At 37.1% G+C, this 22735-nt stretch overlaps 1 protein-coding gene and 1 long non-coding RNA gene across 2 annotated transcripts; both read right to left on the bottom strand.

The window, feature by feature from the left end:
- Window positions 1-75: 75 nt before the first annotated feature.
- Window positions 76-15992, bottom strand: LOC119075730. Its single transcript, XR_005087445.1, has 3 exons — window positions 15835-15992; window positions 11451-11453; window positions 76-89 (listed from the first exon to the last, which is right to left on the bottom strand). It is a non-coding gene; the product is annotated as an uncharacterized LOC119075730 (long non-coding RNA).
- On the bottom strand, window positions 11649-14088 carry LOC119075716 (insulin-like growth factor-binding protein complex acid labile subunit). Its single transcript, XM_037182245.1, has 2 exons — window positions 14012-14088; window positions 11649-13945 (listed from the first exon to the last, which is right to left on the bottom strand). Exons 1-2 carry the CDS (start codon window positions 14017-14019, stop codon window positions 11764-11766), a joined length of 2190 nt encoding a protein of 729 aa, XP_037038140.1. The 5' UTR covers window positions 14020-14088; the 3' UTR covers window positions 11649-11763.
- Window positions 15993-22735: the final 6743 nt, after the last annotated feature.

Consider the following 22735-nt stretch of genomic DNA (forward strand, 5'->3'; position numbering starts at 1 on the left):
AATTGCGTGTGCGAACACATGTGTAGTGAAGCTTCTGTAAAGCTGGTTTAACACGGCCCTCCTACTCCCTTACTGAAATTCAATGGAAACTTTTTGCAATATTCAATACGTTCTGCGATTTGAAGATACGTTCGGTTGCTAGGAATCTCGCGCCGCGTCATTCACAATAATTCATATTTTGACACATTTTGTATAAGGAAGATGTCACTTTGTGGGTTATTGTGAATGACGCGGCGCGAGATTCGCTAACACCGATACGTTCTGCTACGATAGTGTGGTGAATCAACTCTCTGCAGTGATGGCAGCTTAATTCTTACCTATCTCAATGCCTATTACAATTTTTGACTCCACTGACCCTCCGAAGCCGAAATACGTAAAACTCTATAGAAGAACTCCACTTAAAACAAATATATTCTTACACACATTAGTCATGGTGCACCCATTATATGCGTCTCCTTTTACCAATAAAACTGTGGAATTTCGCAAGAAATAAAAAAAAATTGAAAAGAATCTGTCTTCAGTAAGCCCAGCAAAACCGAAAGATTTATAATCCACTAAACCTCGAAAGAATCCAACAGCGAATAAATAAATAAAAGAAAGCAAAAGATGAAACACAAATTGCTCATAAGGTACGAAAATTTGCGATTATCCAGAAGAAATATGTTAACTTTGAATGCGCACACATATCGGTATATAAAGGTAACAAATTCTTCTTCTTCAAGTTTTTTTCCCCGTCTTGTTGTTCTTCTTCTTCACTCAAAACCATTTGATACAAGAAATATCGAGAAGCGCAACATAACTAAACTCTTGAACGAACGAACGAATGAAAAAACCATTCAACAACTGAAACAACTCGGAACGAAAAAATAATAATAAGAAAAAAGTACCACTCAACGACGGTTATATGCACTTAGCACACACTACACATGAAACAAAAAGGTAACGAAAAAAAAAACAAATCCCAAGATTCATACACGTTTTGTTCTTGTGCATTGCATTCCATAGTGAAGATGCCACACGAGAAAGTTGCACAGCCAGTTTGTGTCGGCTGAAAGTATTTTAAAGAAAAATTTGCAATTTATTGGATCTGAATTTGAAATTGCCATCACAATCCATTCACATCTGGCAAAAAAGATGCAACTGGCCACCTAATCTAATCGCCATGTTATCTGCATTTTTCCGAGAATTTTCATGGATTTTCAATTACTTTCAGGAATTCTTAAACTTTTTTTTAGAGATTTTAAGCTGCTATCGATAGTATGGCGACCATTCGTTTAATTTTCTTTGACGTTAAAATTTCCTAACCTAATTGTCTTATTGTCAAATGCGTTCGGCATACTTGAAATTCAACTCCTTTAAACTTTTACGAACGGTAGAAAACATTTGCTATCAAATACACGAATACGCGACAAGCGTTTGATAAAATTCCGCTATCGTCCATGCAACACTATATGTTCGGGCCGATGTAACCACCGAAAAAATCGAGGATAAACTTTGGACTAACAAAGTAAAAGATTCTAATTGAAGAAGTTCGAATAGGATGTTTTTCATAGTATGTTACGTCACTGTTTGTAAATATTTGTTTACAAGTGTGAGGTTTGGTGAACGAGCCGAAGGCGAGTGGAGTAATCACACGTGCCTAAACAAGCATTTACAAGCAGTGACGCAACACATTTGACATGTTTGTGGACGGTAAGTGCATTTTCCCTGTCACAAACAGTGATGTAAAGTGCACTTTACCGTGCATAGGCATGTAATTTAACAAAAGAATTGCCAACATATCTCGATAGAATTGTTAAATCTGTTACTTCGTTTGATGAAATCATACCATAGTTCTTTATACAAAATCTTTTACTTCATTTGTTTTAGCAGTCAGTCATTTTATAATATAAGATCAAGTTAACCTCCGGTTATTGGTTTTATGTCATCGATGTCGATAGCAGATGATTAATCGATCTTAAAATGTTTTTTCAATACATGTGTTCTCCGCCTTCCCCGTCATAGCGATTTCGACAATATTCTACACAGTCTACTAACTTTCCTTCGAAATTCGAACCACCACTTTTTAGAGAGAATGGAAAAAGGGCAGATGGAGTTACTTTAATGCCATGGAGTAACGAGAAAATGTTTGTATGGGACGCAACAATTCGTGATACACTTGCTCCTACATATGTTCATTCATCTTCGTTAAGTACAGGCAGTTTCGCAAGCCGTGCAGCGTCCGATGGTGTAAGGAAGCTGTCAACATCGATAAATTAGGAAAACTCATTCATCTGACTACAGGAGAAAAAAGGTAAAAGCAATATTTGAAACCTCGGTTGCCATCTCAATAACAAACGCTGCAAGGGAAATTGGAAGAAATCTTTTATTTCGATTGATATATAATTGATTTGAAATGCTTGTTATATAAAATAAACGAGCCGTCAGAACAGTCGGAGCGTTTGCTGCGACTGAGCCCCGTACAAACCCGTATATCTATTGCGTACGTGACCCTAGTGCGTCTGTCACCCTACTTTGACCGTAAGCCTATGCGCCGGTTAAAGTAGTTAAAGTAAAATTATTATGTAATGTGTACATCTTAGAAATTGCGCATAGCGCAATTACGAAGCCCCGTACGACGTTCCTTTCAAATAAAACAAAAATTTCAAATAGCCCTAAAATTTTAATTTATTGAGTATAAATACACATAGGGCCTAGTATCGGCCTCAGTCCGAGGATCCAAATTTATTTTTTTTTTCAACTACATTCTATTCGGCCTTTGATTACCTTCCAAATACAAACAAAAAATACGAAAAACGGATGAAATTTGCTCGAGTTATATGTAAAATACACATAGGGCCCTAGTAGCGGCCTTAGTCCGAGGACCCAAATTTATTTTTTTTTCAACAACATTCTATTCGGCCTTTGATTACCTTCCAAATGAAACAAAAATTACGAAAAACGGATGAAATTTGCTCGAGTTATATGTAAAATACACATAGGGCCCTAGTAACGGCCTTAGTCCAAGGACCCAAATTTAATTTTTTTTTCAACAACATTCTATTCGGTGTTCGATTATCTTTCAAATGAAACAAAAATTACGAAAAACGGATGAAATTTACTCGAGTTGTATGTAAAATACGCATAGGGCCCTAGTAGCGGCCTTAGTCCGAGGACCCAAATTTAATTTTTTTTCAACAACATTCTATTCGGTGTTAGATTATCTTTCAAATGAAACAAAAATTACGAAAAATGGATGAAATTTACTCGAGTTGTATGTAAAATACGCATAGGGCCCTAGTAGTGGCCTTAGTCCAAGGACCCAAATTTAATTTTTTTTTCAACAACTTTCTATTCGGCGTTCGATTACCTTCCAAATGAAACAAAAATTACGAAAAACGGATTAAATTTACTTGAGTTCTATGTAAAATACACATAGGGCCTTAGTAGCTTTTCACTTCTAAGGCCCTAACTCACGGTCCACTCACCCGATTTTAAAAAACTTTTTTTTCCTGGATTGGTATTGACAATACCTATCATTTCCATCGTTTATTTTGCCATAAATATCACCAAAAGACCTTAAATCACTTAGGTGGCCCTAACTCACGAAGGGCTGACCCGAATATGCCCATCTTCGAACTTAGCCTCACTATTTTGACTATCTTTCAGGGAAAAAAAAAATTTTGAAATCGGATTTGATTTACTCAAGATATCGACGTGACAGACAGACGGACAGACGGCCCAAATTTTTATTGCGGATTCGTCATCTATGAACATAGGCAAACACTTTGCCCTTACCGTCTGCTTCGAATTCCATCAATTACACACGGCATCGTAATCCTATAAGCCCCTTCGTACTTCGTACGGGGCTAAAAACTTCATCAGTTTACGAAAGATCATTTCTTCAAGCTTGTAGATAGTCTTTAACTGTATCAACTGAAAAATGAAGAAAAGCGTGAGGTCTTCACTTACAAATTTCTGCTACAAACCAAACGAAGATTATAAACTAAAACCGAGATCTCTATGGGTCATTCAAACTGTCCATATACAGACACTCGAACAAATTCATAAAATCAATTTCCGCTACAAATCTAAATATTATGCGCATGCATTAGTGTAATTTATGCGTGAGTGGTGAGACGCGGTCGCATGCGGCTCTGTTTATAAATTTCTTCCGATTTATAATTTTCGGTATGTTGTCTAACAAAAAAACGATCCATCCGAGAGAACAAACAAAGCACACAAGCCACAGAAAGAGATCTTCTTTTCTTCGGAATGAAAAATGTTCACGACAAAAATTATGATCGATTTCGGTGGAAGTGTAGGAGTCAACGAGATGATAAATTGACTTTCTCGATGTAACACTCGACATATTCTCGTTGGTTTATAAATTAATATGTACGGCACGGGGGGAAAAATATTACGCTCTTGTGGCGAACATACATTTCTAAATCGTATACAAATTTGGTAGTCAGTTAAATGACCATAACAAACAAAATATTTATTAAAAGTGTCCGAGTGTGGGCATCATCAACATCACATTTATCCAAATATTGAATAAATTAAGCGAAGATTTTGAATTTTTCGTTCATCTTCTCCCGTGATGCTATTTGCTGTTATGGTCTTATTCTTCAAGTCATTAGGACAAAACGATTGTGTATCTGATCTGAACACTTTTTTGGTGTGTTAAAAAATGTGTTTTGTTACTCTTTTCTGTTTGGTTTTGTTTGTTATGTCAATAGAGAAGAAAAACCAAAAAGCGAGAATGGGTTTCAAACAAATTAATTTTATGATGTTGCGATAAGTTGTAGGCGCGCAACGTTTAAAAGAAAAATTTTAAATTAAAAAAAAATTAAATTTGAGGACGCGGCTTTACAGCGCACGATTTATTGTATTTGCCTATTTCAAATCGCTACGTTGCACATTCAAATTCACTTTGCCGTTCGATCCGTTACACAAAAATGATTTCGATTATACTTTGCGAGATTTACATATCCACCAAAAGTATGTACACACTCGGCGTTACCTTACACCATTTGAATCCCAATCATCTTTCGTATTTTAATTTTATTCTAGTCAAGAGTGAGAGAGGTTGGTTTTATGGTATAATTAAAGGCATCGACAAAGATGTAAAGATATTTTAATTGTGTTGCTTCGACTATGACTATTGTGTTAGGAATTCAATTTTATTTCGCAATAAATTCAAAAACTGGGCTTGAGCTTGATTTGAATAAGTTGCACAACATTTTCCGTTATCCATTTGCTTCGATGGCAAAGCTTTGCTAATTTTTTACTCAGACTCTATAGTAGAACAGTCACATGAACTATATTGAGACGGTTATCACTAAGGAAAATGTCTAGGCAAGGCGCATCCACCTGCGGCAGTCGGGTCAGAAGGTCAAGTCTTACGAATTTTCTGTCTAAAATGTCCGGTACTGCTGGTAATTGCACTCACAGCATATTAAAAAATAAGGGTCTTCAACCAGAAAATACCGAAAAATGTGGGTAACAAAAAGGTTCACTGTGATTGAAAATGTATGAAATTCTATAAAAAACGTTTATTGTGGTAACAAAAAATCGTTGAGGGCACGATAACTTGAGTAATTCTCAATCAATTTGGTTGATTCTTTTTTTTAAATACATGGAATTAAAATCCCGAGGCTAAGTTCGAAGATGGGGACTAAGGATCTGGAAGCTATCCGAGAAAAACGGGATTTTATACTGTTGATCAATTAAAAAAGATTACTTTGATGAAAGGAAGAATAATTTCATCATTCGATGCCCATCTTCTAACGTGTAAACATCTCTTGCTAACAACTTGATAGTTGACTAACAAATTTGATAGTTGACTAACAACTTGATAGTTGACTAACAACTTGATAGTTGACTATCAAATTTGATAGTTGACTAACAAATGTGATAGTTGACTAACAACTTGATACACTGATAAAAAAGATTTTGGCGGTGTACTTCGGATATGTATGATATACTTCTGTTATGCATAGTATGCGTCGGGTATCTATGGCAAACCTGTCGTATGTAAGTTTACGTACGATATGTGTGCCATACATCTCACGCGTGTAGTCGACGTAGGACATGTGTAAAATTTTGGTATGTGTAACTTCATCGCAAAATTACCTCATACGCCCAACACGTTTGAGAAAAGCACACGTTTAGGATGTTTGTATACGCATGGTAAGTATGATGTCAAAAGATCGTACTTGTTGTGCGTTAACATTCGTACACTGTGCATTTTATATTAATAGCAACTATGTCAAGTCCTTTACGTACATGAGATGAATTCAGTCATTTAAATTTCAAAACGTTTTATTCCCTCAGTTCCAATCTCATACTGTTGAAATATCGAAATATTACGCAAAAAGAAGAAGAAGGAATTACGATTACGATTCTCGATATTAGGTCATTGGCATATACCATAGTTCTAATTAGAATAAAAAAAATATTTTCAAAGTTTCATATGTGTGTCATGTAAGTAAACGTATAGCATGTATAAGTACTTTGTGTGCAAACGTGCTCCACGTTTACCTACTTCTACCAACGCTTCACAATACAACTATCAATGTAGTATGTCTTAATTGCAACATTGGTTGAAGCGCCGCTTTGAGATCAAGAGGTCCCCAGTTCAAACCCAGCACCAAACATGGAGAAAATTTTTATCTAAGAAAAAGTTACGATATAAATGAATAAAAACACGAAAAATAAAAAAATTAAAATTAAAAAGAACGAAATTCGACGAAATAATGTACATCAAAATTTCATTTTATTTCGGATACCAGAGCAAACGTACTGGACGTTTACTGACGCAGTGCACGTGTACTAAACGTTCCCGAAGTTCGATCCAAAAATAGCTGTCTGCCAGCCAATTTACACGTCCACTACGTACAGTACACGTCCAGCGCGTTAACTTTTCTATCAGTGTAGTTGACGAACAAATTTGATAGTTGACGAACAAATTTGATAGTTGACTAACAACTTGATAGTTGACTAACAAATTTGAAAGTTGACTAACAAAAGTTGACTAACAACTTGATAGTTGACTATCAAATTTGATAGTTGACTATCAAGTTGTTTGTCATTTATCAAGGAGGTAGTTTTTTACTCCCTTTACAACCACACCTTACGTGGCAAAATGCCTGTTATCAAATTAGCACACTTTGATTAAAAAGTGTAAGAAATTTTAATAAAAAAGTTAAATTTTTGCAGGCAATATAAGATGAATTATATCAACTAATTTCTGAAGATTTTTAGCCCCGTACGAAGTACTGGGGGCTTATAAGATTAATATGCCGTTTGTAACACGTCGAATTGGAAGCAGACAGTAAGGGCAAAGCTTTTGGTTATGTTCATAGATGACGAATCCGCAATAAAAACAAGGCATCAGAACAGTCGGAGCGTTTGCTGCGACTTAGCCCCGTACAACCCGTAATCCTATTTCGTCCGCAACCATAATACGTCCGTAGCCCTAATAAGCCCGGAACCGTAATACGTTTACAACCCTCTAATGCTTCTGTTACCAAAATGCAAGTCAAGTTGGGCATTTTCAAATTTACTGAAACTGTTCATTTTTAAAATTGCGCATAGCGCAATTACGAAAGCCCGTACGAAGTACCTTTTAAATAAAACCAACAATTTACGACATTATTTTAGAAACCCAAAATTTTTTGCCAACTTTCCATTGGGTATTCAATTACCTCTCAAATGAAACAAAAACTAGCAAAATCGGATGAGATTTACTCGATTTATGTGCAAAAAACACTTAGGGCCGAGTAGCGGCCTTAGTCCAAGGGCCCAAATTTGAAACTTTTTTCGCCACGTTCTTTTCAGTATTCAATTACCTTCCATAAAAAACTAAATCTAGCAAAGACGGAGGATATTTACTCGATTTATGTGCAAAAAACACTTAGGGCCGAGTAGCGGCCTTAGTCCAAGGGCCCAAATTTGAAACTTTTTTCGCCATCATTCTATTCGGCATTCAATTATCTCTCAAATGAAACAAAAACTAGCAAAATCGGATGAGATTTACTCGATTTATGTGCAAAAAACACTTAGGGCCGAGTAGCGGCCTTAGTCCAAGGGCCCTAATTTGAAACTTTTTTCGTCACGTTCTTTTCGGTATTCAATTACCTTCCATAAAAAACTAAAACTAGCAAAATCGGATGAGATTTACTCGATTTATGTGGAAAAAACACTTAGGGCCGAGTAACGACCTTTGAGCCCTCCCAACAAGCTCGCGTTGCATCCTACACAAAAACAATGTTCAGCAACTTTGTTCTACTCGTCAATACCTTTCATTTGATATATCACAAGCAGCTATTACGTGCGTATTTCGGTAGATATCGTCGAAAGACTGAAGAACACCTATAGGGCCCTAGCTCTGGAGGGGCCGACCCTACCATGCCCATTTTCGAACTTGACCTTACTTTTGTCGATACCAATCGGGGAAAAAAAGAATTTTGAAAAAAGCTTGTGATATACTCAAGCTAGAGGGGTCACGGACGGACGGACGGACGGACGGACATTTTTTTTATTGCGGATTCGTCATCTATGAACATAACCAAATGCTTTGCCCTTACTGTCTGCTTCCAATTCGACGTGTTACAAACGGCATATTAATCTTATAAGCCCCCAGTACTTCGTACGGGGCTAAAAATGTCCGTCCGTCCGTCCGTCCGTCCGTCCGTCCGTCCGTCCGTGACCCCTCTAGCTTGAGCAAATCACAACCTTTTTTCAAAATTCTTTTTTTCCCCGATTGGTATCGACAAAAGTAAGGTCAAGTTCGAAAATGGGCATGGTAGGGTCGGCCCTTCCAGAGCTAGGGCCCTATAGGTGTTTTTCAGTCTTTCGACGATATCTACCGAAATACGCACGTAATAGCTGCTTGTGATATATCAAATGAAAGGTATTGACGAGTAGAACAAAGTTGCTGAACATTGTTTTTGTGTAGGATGCAACGCGAGCTTGTTGGGAGGGCTCAAAGGTCGTTACTCGGCCCTAAGTGTTTTTTCCACATAAATCGAGTAAATCTCATCCGATTTTGCCAGATTTAGTTTTTTATGGAAGGTAATTGAATACCGAAAAGAACGTGGCGAAAAAAGTTTCAAATTTGGGCCCTTGGACTAAGGCCGCTACTCGGCCCTAAGTGTTTTTTGCACATAAATCGAGTAAATCTCATCCGATTTTGCTAGATTTTGTTTTATTTGAGAGATAATTGAATACCGAATAGAATGATGGCAAAAAATGTTTCAAATTTGGGCCCTTGGACTAAGGCCGCTACTCGGCCCTAAGTGTTTTTTGCTCATAAATCGAGTAAATCTCATCCGATTTTGCTAGATTTAGTTTTTTATGGAAGGTAACTGAATACCGAAAAGAACGTGACGAAAAAAGTTTCAAATTTGGGCCCTTGGACTAAGGCCGCTACTCGGCCCTAAGTGTTTTTTGCACATAAATCGAGTAAATCTCATCCGATTTTGCTAGATTTAGTTTTTTATGGAAGGTAATTGAATACCGAAAAGAACGTGGCGAAAAAAGTTTAAAATTTGGGCCCTTGGACTAAGGCCGCTACTCGGCCCTAAGTGTTTTTTGCACATAAATCGAGTAAATCTCATCCGATTTTGCTAGATTTGGTTTTTTATGGAAGGTAATTGAATACCGAAAAGAACGTGGCGAAAAATTTTTCAAATTTGGGCCCTTGGACTAAGGCCGCTACTCGGCCCTAAGTGTTTTTTGCACATAAATCGAGTAAATCTCATCCGATTTTGCTAGATTTGGTTTTTTATGGAAGGTAATTGAATACCGAAAAGAACGTGGCGAAAAATTTTTCAAATTTGGGCCCTTGGACTAAGGCCGCTACTCGGCCCTAAGTGTTTTTTGCACATAAATCGAGTAAATCTCATCCGATTTTGCTAGATTTAGTTTTTTATGGAAGGTAATTGAATACCGAAAAGAACGTGGCGAAAAAAGTTTAAAATTTGGGCCCTTGGACTAAGGCCGCTACTCGGCCCTAAGTGTTTTTTGCACATAAATCGAGTAAATCTCATCCGATTTTGCTAGATTTGGTTTTTTATGGAAGGTAATTGAATACCGAAAAGAACGTGGCGAAAAATTTTTCAAATTTGGGCCCTTGGACTAAGGCCGCTACTCGGCCCTAAGTGTTTCTTGCACATAAATCGAGTAAATCTCATCCGATTTTGCTAGTTTTTGTTTCATTTGAGAGATAATTGAATGCCGAATAGAATGATGGCAAAAAAAGTTTCAAATTTGCGCCCTTGGACTAAGGCCGCTACTCGGCCCTAAGTGCTTTTTGCACATAAATCGAGTAAATCTCAACCGATTTTGCTAGTTTTTGTTTTATTTGAGAGGTAATTGAATACCCAATGGAAAGTTGGCAAAAAAATTTGGGTTTATAAAATAATGTCGTAAATTGTTGGTTTTATTTGAGAGGTACTTCGTACGGGCTTTCGTAATTGCGCTATGCGCAATTTTAAAAATGAACACTTTCAGTAAATTTGACCATGCCCAACTTGACTTGCATTTTGGTAACAGACGCATTAGAGGGTTGTAGACGTATTAGGGTTCCGGGCGTATTACGGCTACGGACGTATTATGGTTACGGACGAAATAGGATTACGGATCGTACGGGGCTAAGTCGCAGCAAACGCTCCGACTGTTCTGATGCCTTGTTTTTAAATTCATGGAATTAAATGAATCAAAGAGAATATTGTAAAAATTTGACGAGTGTGAAGTTTGCGGCCAGAGCGAAGCGAGGGCCGTAATTCACACGAGTCGTGACATTTTATTCACGATTGAAGGTTTTGTGAATGGGAAAACAAGGGATTCTTTTTCTCGGTGAACCAATAAATTTCTCCTTTTACAAATATTTTAAATCCCTTTACCATTATAGAGTCGAAATTGGTACCAATTTACCGGAAATATTGGTAAACTGAGTTATTTTTAACGATGAACCAAAAACTAATAAAGTTCATTTATTACCATGTCACCATGTGAATGTATATTAAGTACCGGGGGCCTTCCTATTTTTACGCAAAAGTGTAAGAGAAGAACATCTATCGCACTCTTTTATTTCGTGAAAAAGTCCTCGTTCCACATTCACAAAACAAGCTTCCCATCTACTCTGATGTAACAAAAAGGCAATCAAACAGAATAATTGACAGATCATACGAGTGGGAAGTTTACGGCCAGAGCGAAGCGAGGGTCGTAATCTACACGGGTCATATTTTATTTATGATTTGAGGTTGATTGAAAATCTTGAAAATTTAAAATTTATAAGAATAATAAGAATAATTGAGAGCTCAAAAAGTGGACAAAAATCATTCCACCTTACGCTCGATGGTTTCCAAGAATTTTTTTTTGTCAAATTTGTCGGTCAAGGGACCTGACCCGCCCAAAAGGTGTGACCTAGTGTAAAAATTGAGTAAAAGATTAGAAATGACAATCTATTGAAAACATTCTGATCAAACGAAGTAATAGATTCGATAGTAAAACTTACTATTTGTGAAAGGTTAAATGAAACATTTAATTATTAAAGAATCGGAGATGATCTCAGACCACTAGGAAATATTTTCAATAGGATGTACCTCTCAACTTTTAGGATCTATCAACAAGGTCCATTCAAACAAAACGTTCAGTCTTCTATTCTATCAGTATATAAAGTTTATTTTTATCAAAATTACCGTATCCTTGTCTTACATGATTTGTTTACCATTTTCCCATGATTTTCATTCACATTGCGATGACTATCACAAATTAATCCTTCGCCGAACAACTCAAGTCAATTTCACCAGAAAGCTCTGCCAAAGTTCGGGGTTTGCTTTCGATTTTATCGAATTGCATGTCGATGCAAACATTTCCGGTAAAATCAATAAGCTTGGCTCTCCGTATGTAACGGATAATTTTCGCCTCGACGAACTCCAATCGATTGTGGTCAATGCGGAATATGTCGATGACATTTTTTCGTGGCAAAAATTCGGCCATGAATCGAACGATCTGATTATCTGCCAGATTGAGTGTATGCAAACGAGTTAGTCTGGCAAATATGTCCTGTGGTAATGTCGTGATGCCGTTTGACGATAAATCCAATAGTTCCAACTGAGGAACTGTATCAAAAGTCCCGCCGCTGATCGATGACAGATTGTTGTTATTGATGACTATTTCAGTCAATGCCAGGAATCCATCAAAATCCGTTGGAAGCAAAGCTGTTAGATTGGATTGTTGAATTGCAATTCGTTTAAGATTGGGGAAGTGTTGCGATAATTGGAAGGGGAAAAATTTTATGGGCTGGCTGTCGACGAAGAAGATTTTGACGGATTCGAGTAGCTCTTGCTCTCTATTTCGAATCGTCGAAATCTTCGTTTTTGGATACTCGATCAACAGATCTTCAACGTTACAGTAACTGATATTTTCGACGTTTTCGTTGGTTTCAATTCGATAAGATTTGCAGCTAAGTTCAATCGGTGCAATGCAATTGTCGATAATCGTTGCCTCAATATCTACTAAGGATGATGTCGGGTGACTCATATTGATGCATGCATTGCCTAAGAGATCAACAGATTCCAAGCTAGTTAACGGTGTCAAAACAGTAGCACCGATAAATTTCAGTTGGTTGTCTTGCAAATACAAGCCGGTTAGACTTTCCAAATTTCTGACGATTTCAATTTGAATGGAAGTTAGGTAATTGTTGTTCAGATACAGTTGCTGAAGGCTCTTTAGACTCGTAAAAGTATCGTCGAAAAGCGAATTGATTTTGTTAAATGACAAATCGAGTACTTGCAAGTTGTTCAGGTCTGCGAAAGTATCGACTGGAATTTCGTGTATTCTATTCCCGGTTAAGTTTAATGACGATAAATCTAGTCCTTCAAAAACAGTGAAATCGATTTCATAAAGTCCACTTTCCGTTACCGACAAGTTGATTAACTTCGGGAAATGTTCGTCCAAATTCTGTGGCAGAAACAGAGTCGGCTGTTGGTAAATTTTGAGAGACATGATTCGTTGCGTTTTGTAAAGTTCACTTTGAATTGACGAGTTCGCAAAGGAAACTTTAAAGTCAACAGCGACGCAAAGCTCATTCTCACAACTCAGATTGATTGCCGGTAAATCGTCGAGTTTGTTCATGTAGATTATATTTGAAGTCAACGATTTTTGTTGCTCAAAGTTCGTGAGTGCAGCGTCCAAATTTCGATCGCATGTTTTCAATTGATGTGTTAATCCCTGAATCTGCTTGTCGCTTTCCGAATGTAAATCACTGTACCATTCTGTAGACATTGTGTAGTAGATGTCGTATGCGGCTTCCCAAGATTGGCAATTGGATTCCAGAAAATCTTCCACGTATCTCCTGTTACCGTATGGGTCTTCTGCCAGAAAGGTGGGTCTATCGGAGGTATAAAGTTGCTTGTAAGACGATTTTGTGCATAAATTCCCGTTTAAATCAATTGTTTGCAAGTTCGTTAGATCGTAAAAGATGCGATGATGCACAAATATCAATTTATTATCGCGGATGCTTATAGTCTCCAATTCGGTATTGAAAGCGAATAAACCTTTTACGAGAATGGCGAGATTATTGTTGTCCAAATTCAGTTCCCTCAAACTTGTGAACTCGTTAATATCGGCTTCTTCGATCCATTCCAGGCCTGAGTTCGAAATTTCTAATTTTTCAAGTTGTGGAAAGAAAGTGGCAATGTTCGGGGGTATGAACTTAACTTTTTGATGGCTGATTATCAATTCGTTGTACGATTCCAATGCGTCCAGATCAGTGTTTCCATTAATAGATGTTATTGGTTTACCAGGCCTGATTACCAGGTCAAAAACAACACAGCTTACAGTCACCGGTAAATCGTCGGTACCACCAGATTCGTTGCGAGCACATTTTAAATCATAACAAAAAGACGACGAAAATAATGTTAAAATAATCAGCAAAGATGGGTTGAGACTCCTGGAACGCAAGGACACAGTAAAGTTAGCCACAGATTTTCTTTGTTGCCTAAAAACACATACGCACCTCATCATGATTTAATAGAAGCGTATAGTTCCACCAATTTCCTTTTTAAGTAATTCACTGTAACACAGGCTGATAACTGACTGCAAAGAAATTTGGTAATTTTACCGTGTATCATGGCAAGACCCAATCAGCAGTCTTATCAACAGGCCAAAAGGTTACAATTTTTTTAATTTTTTTGAGCATTTATGGTGGGTTGAAAATTCGTTTTAATTTTCAAATGTATTTCTCGTTAACGATCCGTCATATGGCCGTGGTTCGAAACCTATGCCGAATTGTTGCACTACTCAAGGCGAAAAATATTTATTTTACGAATTTTACTTTGGATCCCTAGCAAGGCCTTAACGAGGCCTAATGTGTATAACTCGCCGGCACACATATTGTTGAAAACGCAAATATTTGTCAAAATTAAGAAAGAATGAAATTGAAAAAAAAAAAATGAAAACTCGAAAATTTGACTTGCTTGGCACGACAGGTCTTTAAATCTAATTTTTTGATTCCACTCGCCATTTGAGACTAATATCTTCATTTTGACAGCACAACAAATATTTTTGGTATTATTTCTGTGGTGGAACAATTTGTATAGGTTTCAAACCGCAGCCTGTTGGAGGGACTGTTAAACACGTGGGCTCTCGGTCTAATAGCGGTGTTTGTAGGGCAGTAGGGCATGCTCAATTTTAGTAGTTTTTCATCACACGAACTACGAAATGGTTATTTGTGTACCTGTTTTGGACGATTGATTTTAGGCGATTTCGCGGATTGTAGGCCGAACGAAGTGAGGCTTACAAGCGAAAGTGCCTTAAATCAACCGTCCCAAACAGGTGCACATGTGAGTTTTCATGCAGAGGGCCGGAAACCCGAGAAAATTCGAAAAATTGCCCTCATTTTCGGCCCCGAAGCATGAAAATTACAATTTTCATGCTTCGGGGCCGAAAATGAGGGCAATTTTTCGAATTTTCTCGGGTTTCCGGCCCTCTGCATGAAAACTTACATGTGCACCTGTTTTGGACGGTTGATTTAAGGCACTTTCGCTTGTAGACCTCACTTCGTTCGGCCTACAATCCGCGAAATTGCCTAAAATCAATCGTCCAAAACAGGTACACAAATGACTATTTCGGTTCCCAAACGGGAAGCGAAAGTTAAAAAATGCAAGTTATGTATCGAAATCGGTTAATACATAATGCGAAAGTCTATGTATATAATGCGAAAGTCGATGTACATAATGCGAAAGTCAAATCTTGTCAAGATGTTTACTTTGATCAATATTGAACAAACCGTGCGCCAGTGCTCTGATTAATGTTAGCATACAAAGTAGATGACGAATAATTCTAAGGATATTGTTGTTGTTTTTACGTCTGATTGTTGTGATGGTTGATAATATTAATATTTTCTTATACCAGGGGGCTGCCGCCCCCTGAACCCCCGCAAATGTCACCATATTTTGGTTTAATTCATCATACGATAACGCATTTCTTCGAGTTTATGTGCCTCAATTACAATTTTCGTAGTTCTCGTGATAAAAAGTTATGTGGATCACACGGGACGACGTAAAGAAATTCAACCTGTGCGATTGCGGCCCTTGCCTTCGGCGCGGGCAGCAACTCTCGCACACGGTTGAATTTCTTTACTTTCGTCCCTTGTGATCCAAATAACTATTCTTTACGTATGATCTTAAATTGCACTGAGTGCTTCTCATTCTACTGATTACTGAGACATATATAAAATACAGATGGTTTTCATGAGTCAGATTCCACCCTAAAATAATTAACTTGTTGGATTGACAACATTTATGTATACACATTACACATTAGGGGTGTCCAAAAAACTAAAGTGCCAAAATGTTTGGGGCACAGGGCAGAAAATCAATCTATATGGTCCCCTGATAAAAAGTGTCTATGGGACCGACTCGATCCGAATCGATTTAGGGGTCGCTCAATGACGAAGTATGTGAAAAATAGCCAAAATCACTTGCAAACCAGGTTTTTAGAAAAAAAATTATTTCGGACTGATGACGAAGAGTGATGTTAGGACATCTTCGTTTATATTAGTGTAAAATCATCACGAGAAAACATTTTTCAACTTTTCCCATTGTTCCAATTGTTCCAATCTTGTTTTATCATTTCTTGATAGCTTACCATGTGGCCATTCAAAATAAACCAAATTTGTCATAAGGTACAAACTAAGTCGACATCGACGAGACCTAATGTGTGCCCATGTCGCATTTCTCGAAAATTTCAATATGAAAAAAATTGAAAATTTCGAATTTCATGATTTTCGGAAGTTTGACGAAACAGAGCTTATTTACGAAACTAAATGAGAATAATACTTCAAAATAATACACCTTGAAAGTGTTTTAGAAAATAAATTTCATCTTTCGTATTTTTTTAGATTGAAATTTTCGAGAAATGCGACATGGGCATACATTAGGTCTCGTCGATGTCGACTTAGTTTGTACCTTATGACAAATTTGGTTTATTTTGAATGGCCACATGGTAAGCTATCAAGAAATGATAAAACAAGATTGGAACAATTGGAACAATGGGAAAAGTTGAAAAATGTTTTCTCGTGATGATTTTACACTAATATAAACGAAGATGTCCTAACATCACTCTTCGTCATCAGTCCGAAATAATTTTTTTTCTAAAAACCTGGTTTGCAAGTGATTTTGGCTATTTTTCGGTTTTCACGGTTTATTTTGAATGGCCACTTGGTAAGCTATCAAGAAATGATAAAACAAGATTGGAACAATTGGCTGGACATCCAGTACAACTCATCAAAGTTCGCCGAGGGCACCCAGTATTAAGTTTTATCTGAAAATTGTCAAACAAATCTGAAATAATTAAACTTTTTTTTGCATTATCTTGAAGCCCTCGCTTTTCTGAACATTTCTACACAATAATTTTTTGAGTGTCGCTCGTCACCAATACGGACTCGCTCTCAGAATATACGCTATGAATCTGATCTTTGACAAGCGCTGCCTGGACAGATTAGGTGTCGATACATGGGAAAAGTTGAAAAATGTTTTCTCGTGATGATTTTACACTAATATAAACGAAGATGTCCTAACATCACTCTTCGTCATCAGTCCGAAATAATTTTTTTTCTAAAAACCTGGTTTGCAAGTGATTTTGGCTATTTTTCACATACTTCGTCATTGAGCGACCCCTAAATCGATTCGGATCGAGTCGGTCCCATAGACACTTTTTATCAGGTGACCATATAGATTGATTTTCTGCCCTGTGCCCCAAACATTTTGGCACTTTAATTTTTCCATACAATTTTGGACACCCCTATTACACATAGTGCGTCTGCCATTGTGAAACCCAAGTATGAAAACTTCTCAGATAATAACTGGTAATTATTTTGGTATCAGAGCCAAAGGTAATCGCTAAGTGCGATTGGCAATTATGTCATAGTCGTTTATGATCGTTCTGCACCATATTTTAAAATTAAATATTTTGTTTTTAATGAATGTGAGGATTTGACCCATTTTCAACAACATATTATATAACACACATTATCTGGTCATAAATTTTATGAGAGCTGGTCAGTTATTTAAAACGTAATACATTTTATTCGAAAACGTGATGTAAAGTTAACGTTACTTCACAGAGCCAAAACGTTACCTCAAGTTTTTGAATAATATTCCTTAATTGGAAATGGGGCAAATGATACTTCTTGTGTGTTTACCGACCTCGGCTACGCCTCGATCGGTTAATTTCTTACAAGAAGTACCATTTCTATTATTTGCCCCATTGGGGGCAAAGGACAAATGTGACGCAAGTCCTTTATTTTACTTACAAAATAACTGATATCGCCGAGGGCGATGCATTGTCTGTGCGCAAAAGTTTTATCAACAAAAAATTTACCCAAAAAATTTGTGAAAGAAAATTTTACAAAAACAAATTTGCGCCAAAAGTGGCACATGATTCGGTTTTCTTCCCTTTAAATTCTTTCAGTACATTTTTTAACCATTTTCCTAACAATAGGTTTCTCAACATCTGCCACAAGTGACGCCTTTTTGTAAATTTCTGTCATCCCAAATTTTAGGAACCAACCAACCTAGTGGAAATTAAAACTTAATAATAATCCACACAATTGCCAACATGAAACACATCCCAAAACAACACACACCTTTCACCACATGACCATCCATATCATGCACCAAAATATACAACACACACACACATAAATTGGCTTTCATATGGCATTTGTATGGAGACTTTGCGGAGCTCAAGATACCAAGATATGGATTTTTTCCAACTTTTGAAAATTCCAATCTTATTTTTGGGCCATTATTAGCCTATAACCAAAATTTCAGGAAAATCTATAGAAACGTTTAGGAGTTCCTGGATCCATTTTCCATAGGAACTGACTAACTAACGTAAGCGATTGGCATTATCTGAAAATTCGAAATTTTGCTTATTTTCAGACAAACATCAATATTTCGAAGTTCAATATCTCGGCCAATTTTGAAGCTGCAGTAACGTGTGATAGCTCGTTGAACTCGTATAGATTCCTTGACTACAGATATCCTAGTTTGTGGGCCATTGGAACCAACGGGAGAAGTAAAAATTAGCTGTAAATATCCTTCGCCGTCCCCAAAGCCATTTTTGTAAAACATTTTTGCTAGTAGACTTGCGTCCCGCCCGGTTACTAGCTTGCGGGCATGATAAGTACGGATCAGGGCCTATTTTAAGGAAATTAAATTTCCAAAAATTCTCAAATTTTTCCATCACTTTTCGTCATTTCATCTAAAAACACAACATCGTCGTGAAATAAGACATGTATTCTGGTTGTTTATGTTTTGACTCGGTAGTAGAGTTTGTATTTTTTAAGTAAAATTACAAAATTATTTTCGTTTGAGTAGAAATTACGTGTGAAATTCGAGAAAGAAAATTACAAAGTTGGCGCTGGAGTCGATTTTTGCGGCTAAATCTGTAACTTCCATCACAACCCATTGAAAGCGATGGAGCTTACATTCCACAACAGTAATTTTCATTGCATTCGTATGCCTTGCAAGAATTAAATTGACTCGAGATTCGAAATTAAGTAAAAAACCGTGAATGAGCTCGTAAGGGTATGATGTATAGAAACTGACCACTGACAATTTCGTTACACTGAGACTTCATATTTCGTGGTATTGGATGCAAAAAGTTTGTTGAGATTTTAACACAACCAGTTTTCACGCTTTTCCAGCCAGGTTTTTAGCCCCGTACGAAGTACGAAGGGGCTTATAGGATTACGATGCCGTGTGTAATTGATGGAATTCGAAGCAGACGGTAAGGGCAAAGTGTTTGCCTATGTTCATAGATAACGAATCCGCAATAAAAATTTTGTCCGTCCGTCCGTCCGTCCGTCTGTCCGTCTGTCCGTCCGTCTGTCACGTCGATATCTTGATTAAATCAAATCCGATTTCAAAAATTTTTTTTCCCTGAAAGATAAATAGTGAGGCTAAGTTCGAAGATGGGCGATTTTGGGTCGACCCTCCCGGAGCTGGGGCCCAATAAGTGCCTAACTGTTTTTCGACGATATCTCCAGACATTTAAGCACTACACTTGTAAGTGATACGTCAAATGAAAGGTATTTACAATACCGATCGACAAAAAAAGTTTATGAAAATTGGGTGACCGACTCGTGAGTTAGACCCCTTGGTGTGAACTAGGTACAGGGCGGCAAGCCGTTTTTGCTTGTAGGTTGGCCAAATTTGAACGTATTTAGATGGATTTTGCTTTATTAGATAGGTATTGACCGTACCAATTAGGGAAAAAAAGTTTATGAAATTCGATTCACCGGAGCGTGAGCTAGGTCTCTTGGAGTGAGCTTATATGTGGCTACTCGGCCGTACAGTGAAGGTGGTGTTTTTTGTTAATATCTCGAGTAAATTTTGACCGAATTTCAAATTTTTGTTTTGTTTGAAAGGTACTAACGAATGTAAAGCAGCCGTACTACTTTCCACCTCCTAACAAAATGGCCGTCGGCCGCCATTTTGGATTTTTGTAAAATCAATATAAATCGGTGAAAATGATACTTACTTAATTTTAGGTCAATTCGAAATTTGTGTTACATTTGAAAGGAACGTCGTACGGGGCTTCGTAATTGCGCTGTACACATTTCATAAGAATTTTACTTTACCGACGTTTACGGGCGCAGTAGGCTTACGGTAAGAGTAGGGCGACGGACGAACTAGGGTCACGTACGCAATAGGTGCTCCGACTGTTCTGACGGCTCGTTTTAGCTGTTACATTATTTGTAGAATATTGCGAACAGTTGAACTGCGATGTGTTACTTATCAAATAGATTTGAACTTTTCGAAAGAAAATTCCAGAAAAAACTTTATTTTTTCCTTACTATCTACTACGTACATGGAATGATTAATTACTCGGCACTCATCTTCAACATGGCTCGGTATGTTGGCATAACGTAAAATCATCGTTTCTAAAATTGTGAAACAGACAGAAAAAAAAGTTTTATGTATCCAACGCACACAACAATGTTGATAGTCGCCTAAGTAGAGAATTTAATTTCTTTAACCTGAAAAAAAAATCCAATCAATATTGAAAGGAACGCTCTATACTTATAATAGCAAAATACGGTGAAGAAAAAAAAACGAATCAAATTATTGATTAGTTCATTTGAATTATGAGCAAGCCGAATCAGGTACTTTGAGATGCGATTACTCATTTTTGAACGGTGGAAGAAGAAGAAGAATAAAAAACCCGACGTGAAAAACATTTTTGCTCTCGGGAGGTCAGCTTTATTAACTTTAATGTTTGTACATTTTATACGCTAATTGGTTAACTCAAAAAATGATAATTTATCAATACGTTAATCGAACGAATGGATAAGTGATGTAAATGTAACCGTGTATCGTATGCTTAATAATGACAGTGGCTATGAGGAATTTCTTTTCTTTTGTGCTCCAGAGAGATGTGTGAAGAAATAGGTAAATTCATACACACTAAATGTAGGATACAGTTATGATTTTTGCTGAACCGATCTTTCTAAATGATGTCGTGGTAATGAGTGTGTTTGCATGCGAAGCATCGTGACTTGCACATCTGTCTCTTTGTTTCAAGATAGATTGTTCTAGAATTCGAAATTTTGGAGTGTGAGCCACACAAAAGGAACATGGTAGAAGAGAGATCAGAGAGATGGTAATGTTTTCGAAATTGAAAGAATGGTCAAATCGTTCTGCGCACCGGAATAATTAGTTACAAAAATTTGATCAGTTGGTCATGTTCAAAGCCAACGCACTACAAAGTGGCTCCAGGAGAGGGATTACGGCGTCAGTTCTCTTTTCCCTATTCAATCAAAACTCTTCTGATAAAGAACGATTCACTCTTTCACTGAAAGATGTCGCTGCAACAAACCCATTGTCAACAGAAAATTTTTTAATTTTTTACTCGGCGGATCTCAGTCAAATAAAATGCCATCGTATAGCACATGATCTCAGGACTCCGGAACAGTAATCAGTTTTTCAATCGACCCTATATCGGCTTTGCGATAAGGATTTGAAAAAACGTTTTCTGTCATTGCAACCGATTGCATCATATTCTTTTTTCAAAACTTTAATCGCTAAGCCGATATAGAGCCGATTGAAAAACTGATTGCTGTTCCGGAGTCCTAAGATCATGTGCTATACGATGGCATTTTATTTGACTGAAATCCGTCGATTAAAAAATTAATTATTTTTCTGTTGACAATGGTTTTGTTGCAGCGACATCTTTCAGTGAAAGAGTGAATCGTTCTCTATCAGAAGAGTTTTGATTGAATAGAGAAAAGTGAACTGACGCCGTAATCCCTCTCCAGATTTTTTTAACGGTCAAAAAGTCATACCATCGGGGACACTTGTTACGTACTTTTACTAGAAAATTGAACTTGACAAAAATGTCGTGTTTTTTCAAACTTGATTTCTGCTATAAAAATACCAAGTGTACCAGAAGTTACAGCTCCTAAAGTATAGCAGAGAGCAAAAATTTTACAAGGTCTGAGTGTAGGTAAAATTTTTCATTAATAAAAATTTTCTTCCAGTGTCATTTTCAAGTCTGGGTCAACTCGACTACTTTTACTTCTACTCCCAAGAATAACATTATCTCACTAATACCCAGGGAAATGAGTTTTAACGTTAAATTCAATAAAGTAACGACTCAGTTTCCTTGGGTGAAGTGCCTAGAATTGGCTACGAGGATTACTCTTATAAGTAAGTTGCTTTGAGTTAACTCTTATACCAAAATTTAGGGTTAACTTCAAGCTCAAGTATCAATTACTCGCTGGGCCGAACTTTAAGGTGTTGAATAACCAAAGTTTGTAAAATTACTTCCGTTCGTACAAAAAATCATATAAACACTTCCGGCATAGTTAGAATTCCCATAGCGATAGCCCAGGCCTGCTTCATTGAAATTAAAGCTTCTAATGCTAATGCTTTTGACGTTCATTTTCGCAGGGTGCCGCAAGTAAAATTTGTTTTTTGATAGAGTAGCCAACAACACAACCTCACTTTGAAATTTTAACGAACAAATTTGTTGAAGTTCCGGTATTGTTTGCTTCTGTGGATGACGCCCCAGTAAAATTATCCTCACTGAGACAGTAAGAAGTCTGAATTCGATCGATTTAGGCTTAGTGAGAACTTTTTTTTTACTCGGCGGTCGTGTGTTTTCGGCCTGTCAAAATTCGTTTTTGAAGAAACGTATGCCACTGCTTATTTAACGACGTTCTATACGAAAT

Source organism: Bradysia coprophila, unplaced genomic scaffold (assembly GCF_014529535.1).
Source record: "Bradysia coprophila strain Holo2 unplaced genomic scaffold, BU_Bcop_v1 contig_232, whole genome shotgun sequence".
NCBI classification, from domain to species: domain Eukaryota; kingdom Metazoa; phylum Arthropoda; class Insecta; order Diptera; family Sciaridae; genus Bradysia; species Bradysia coprophila.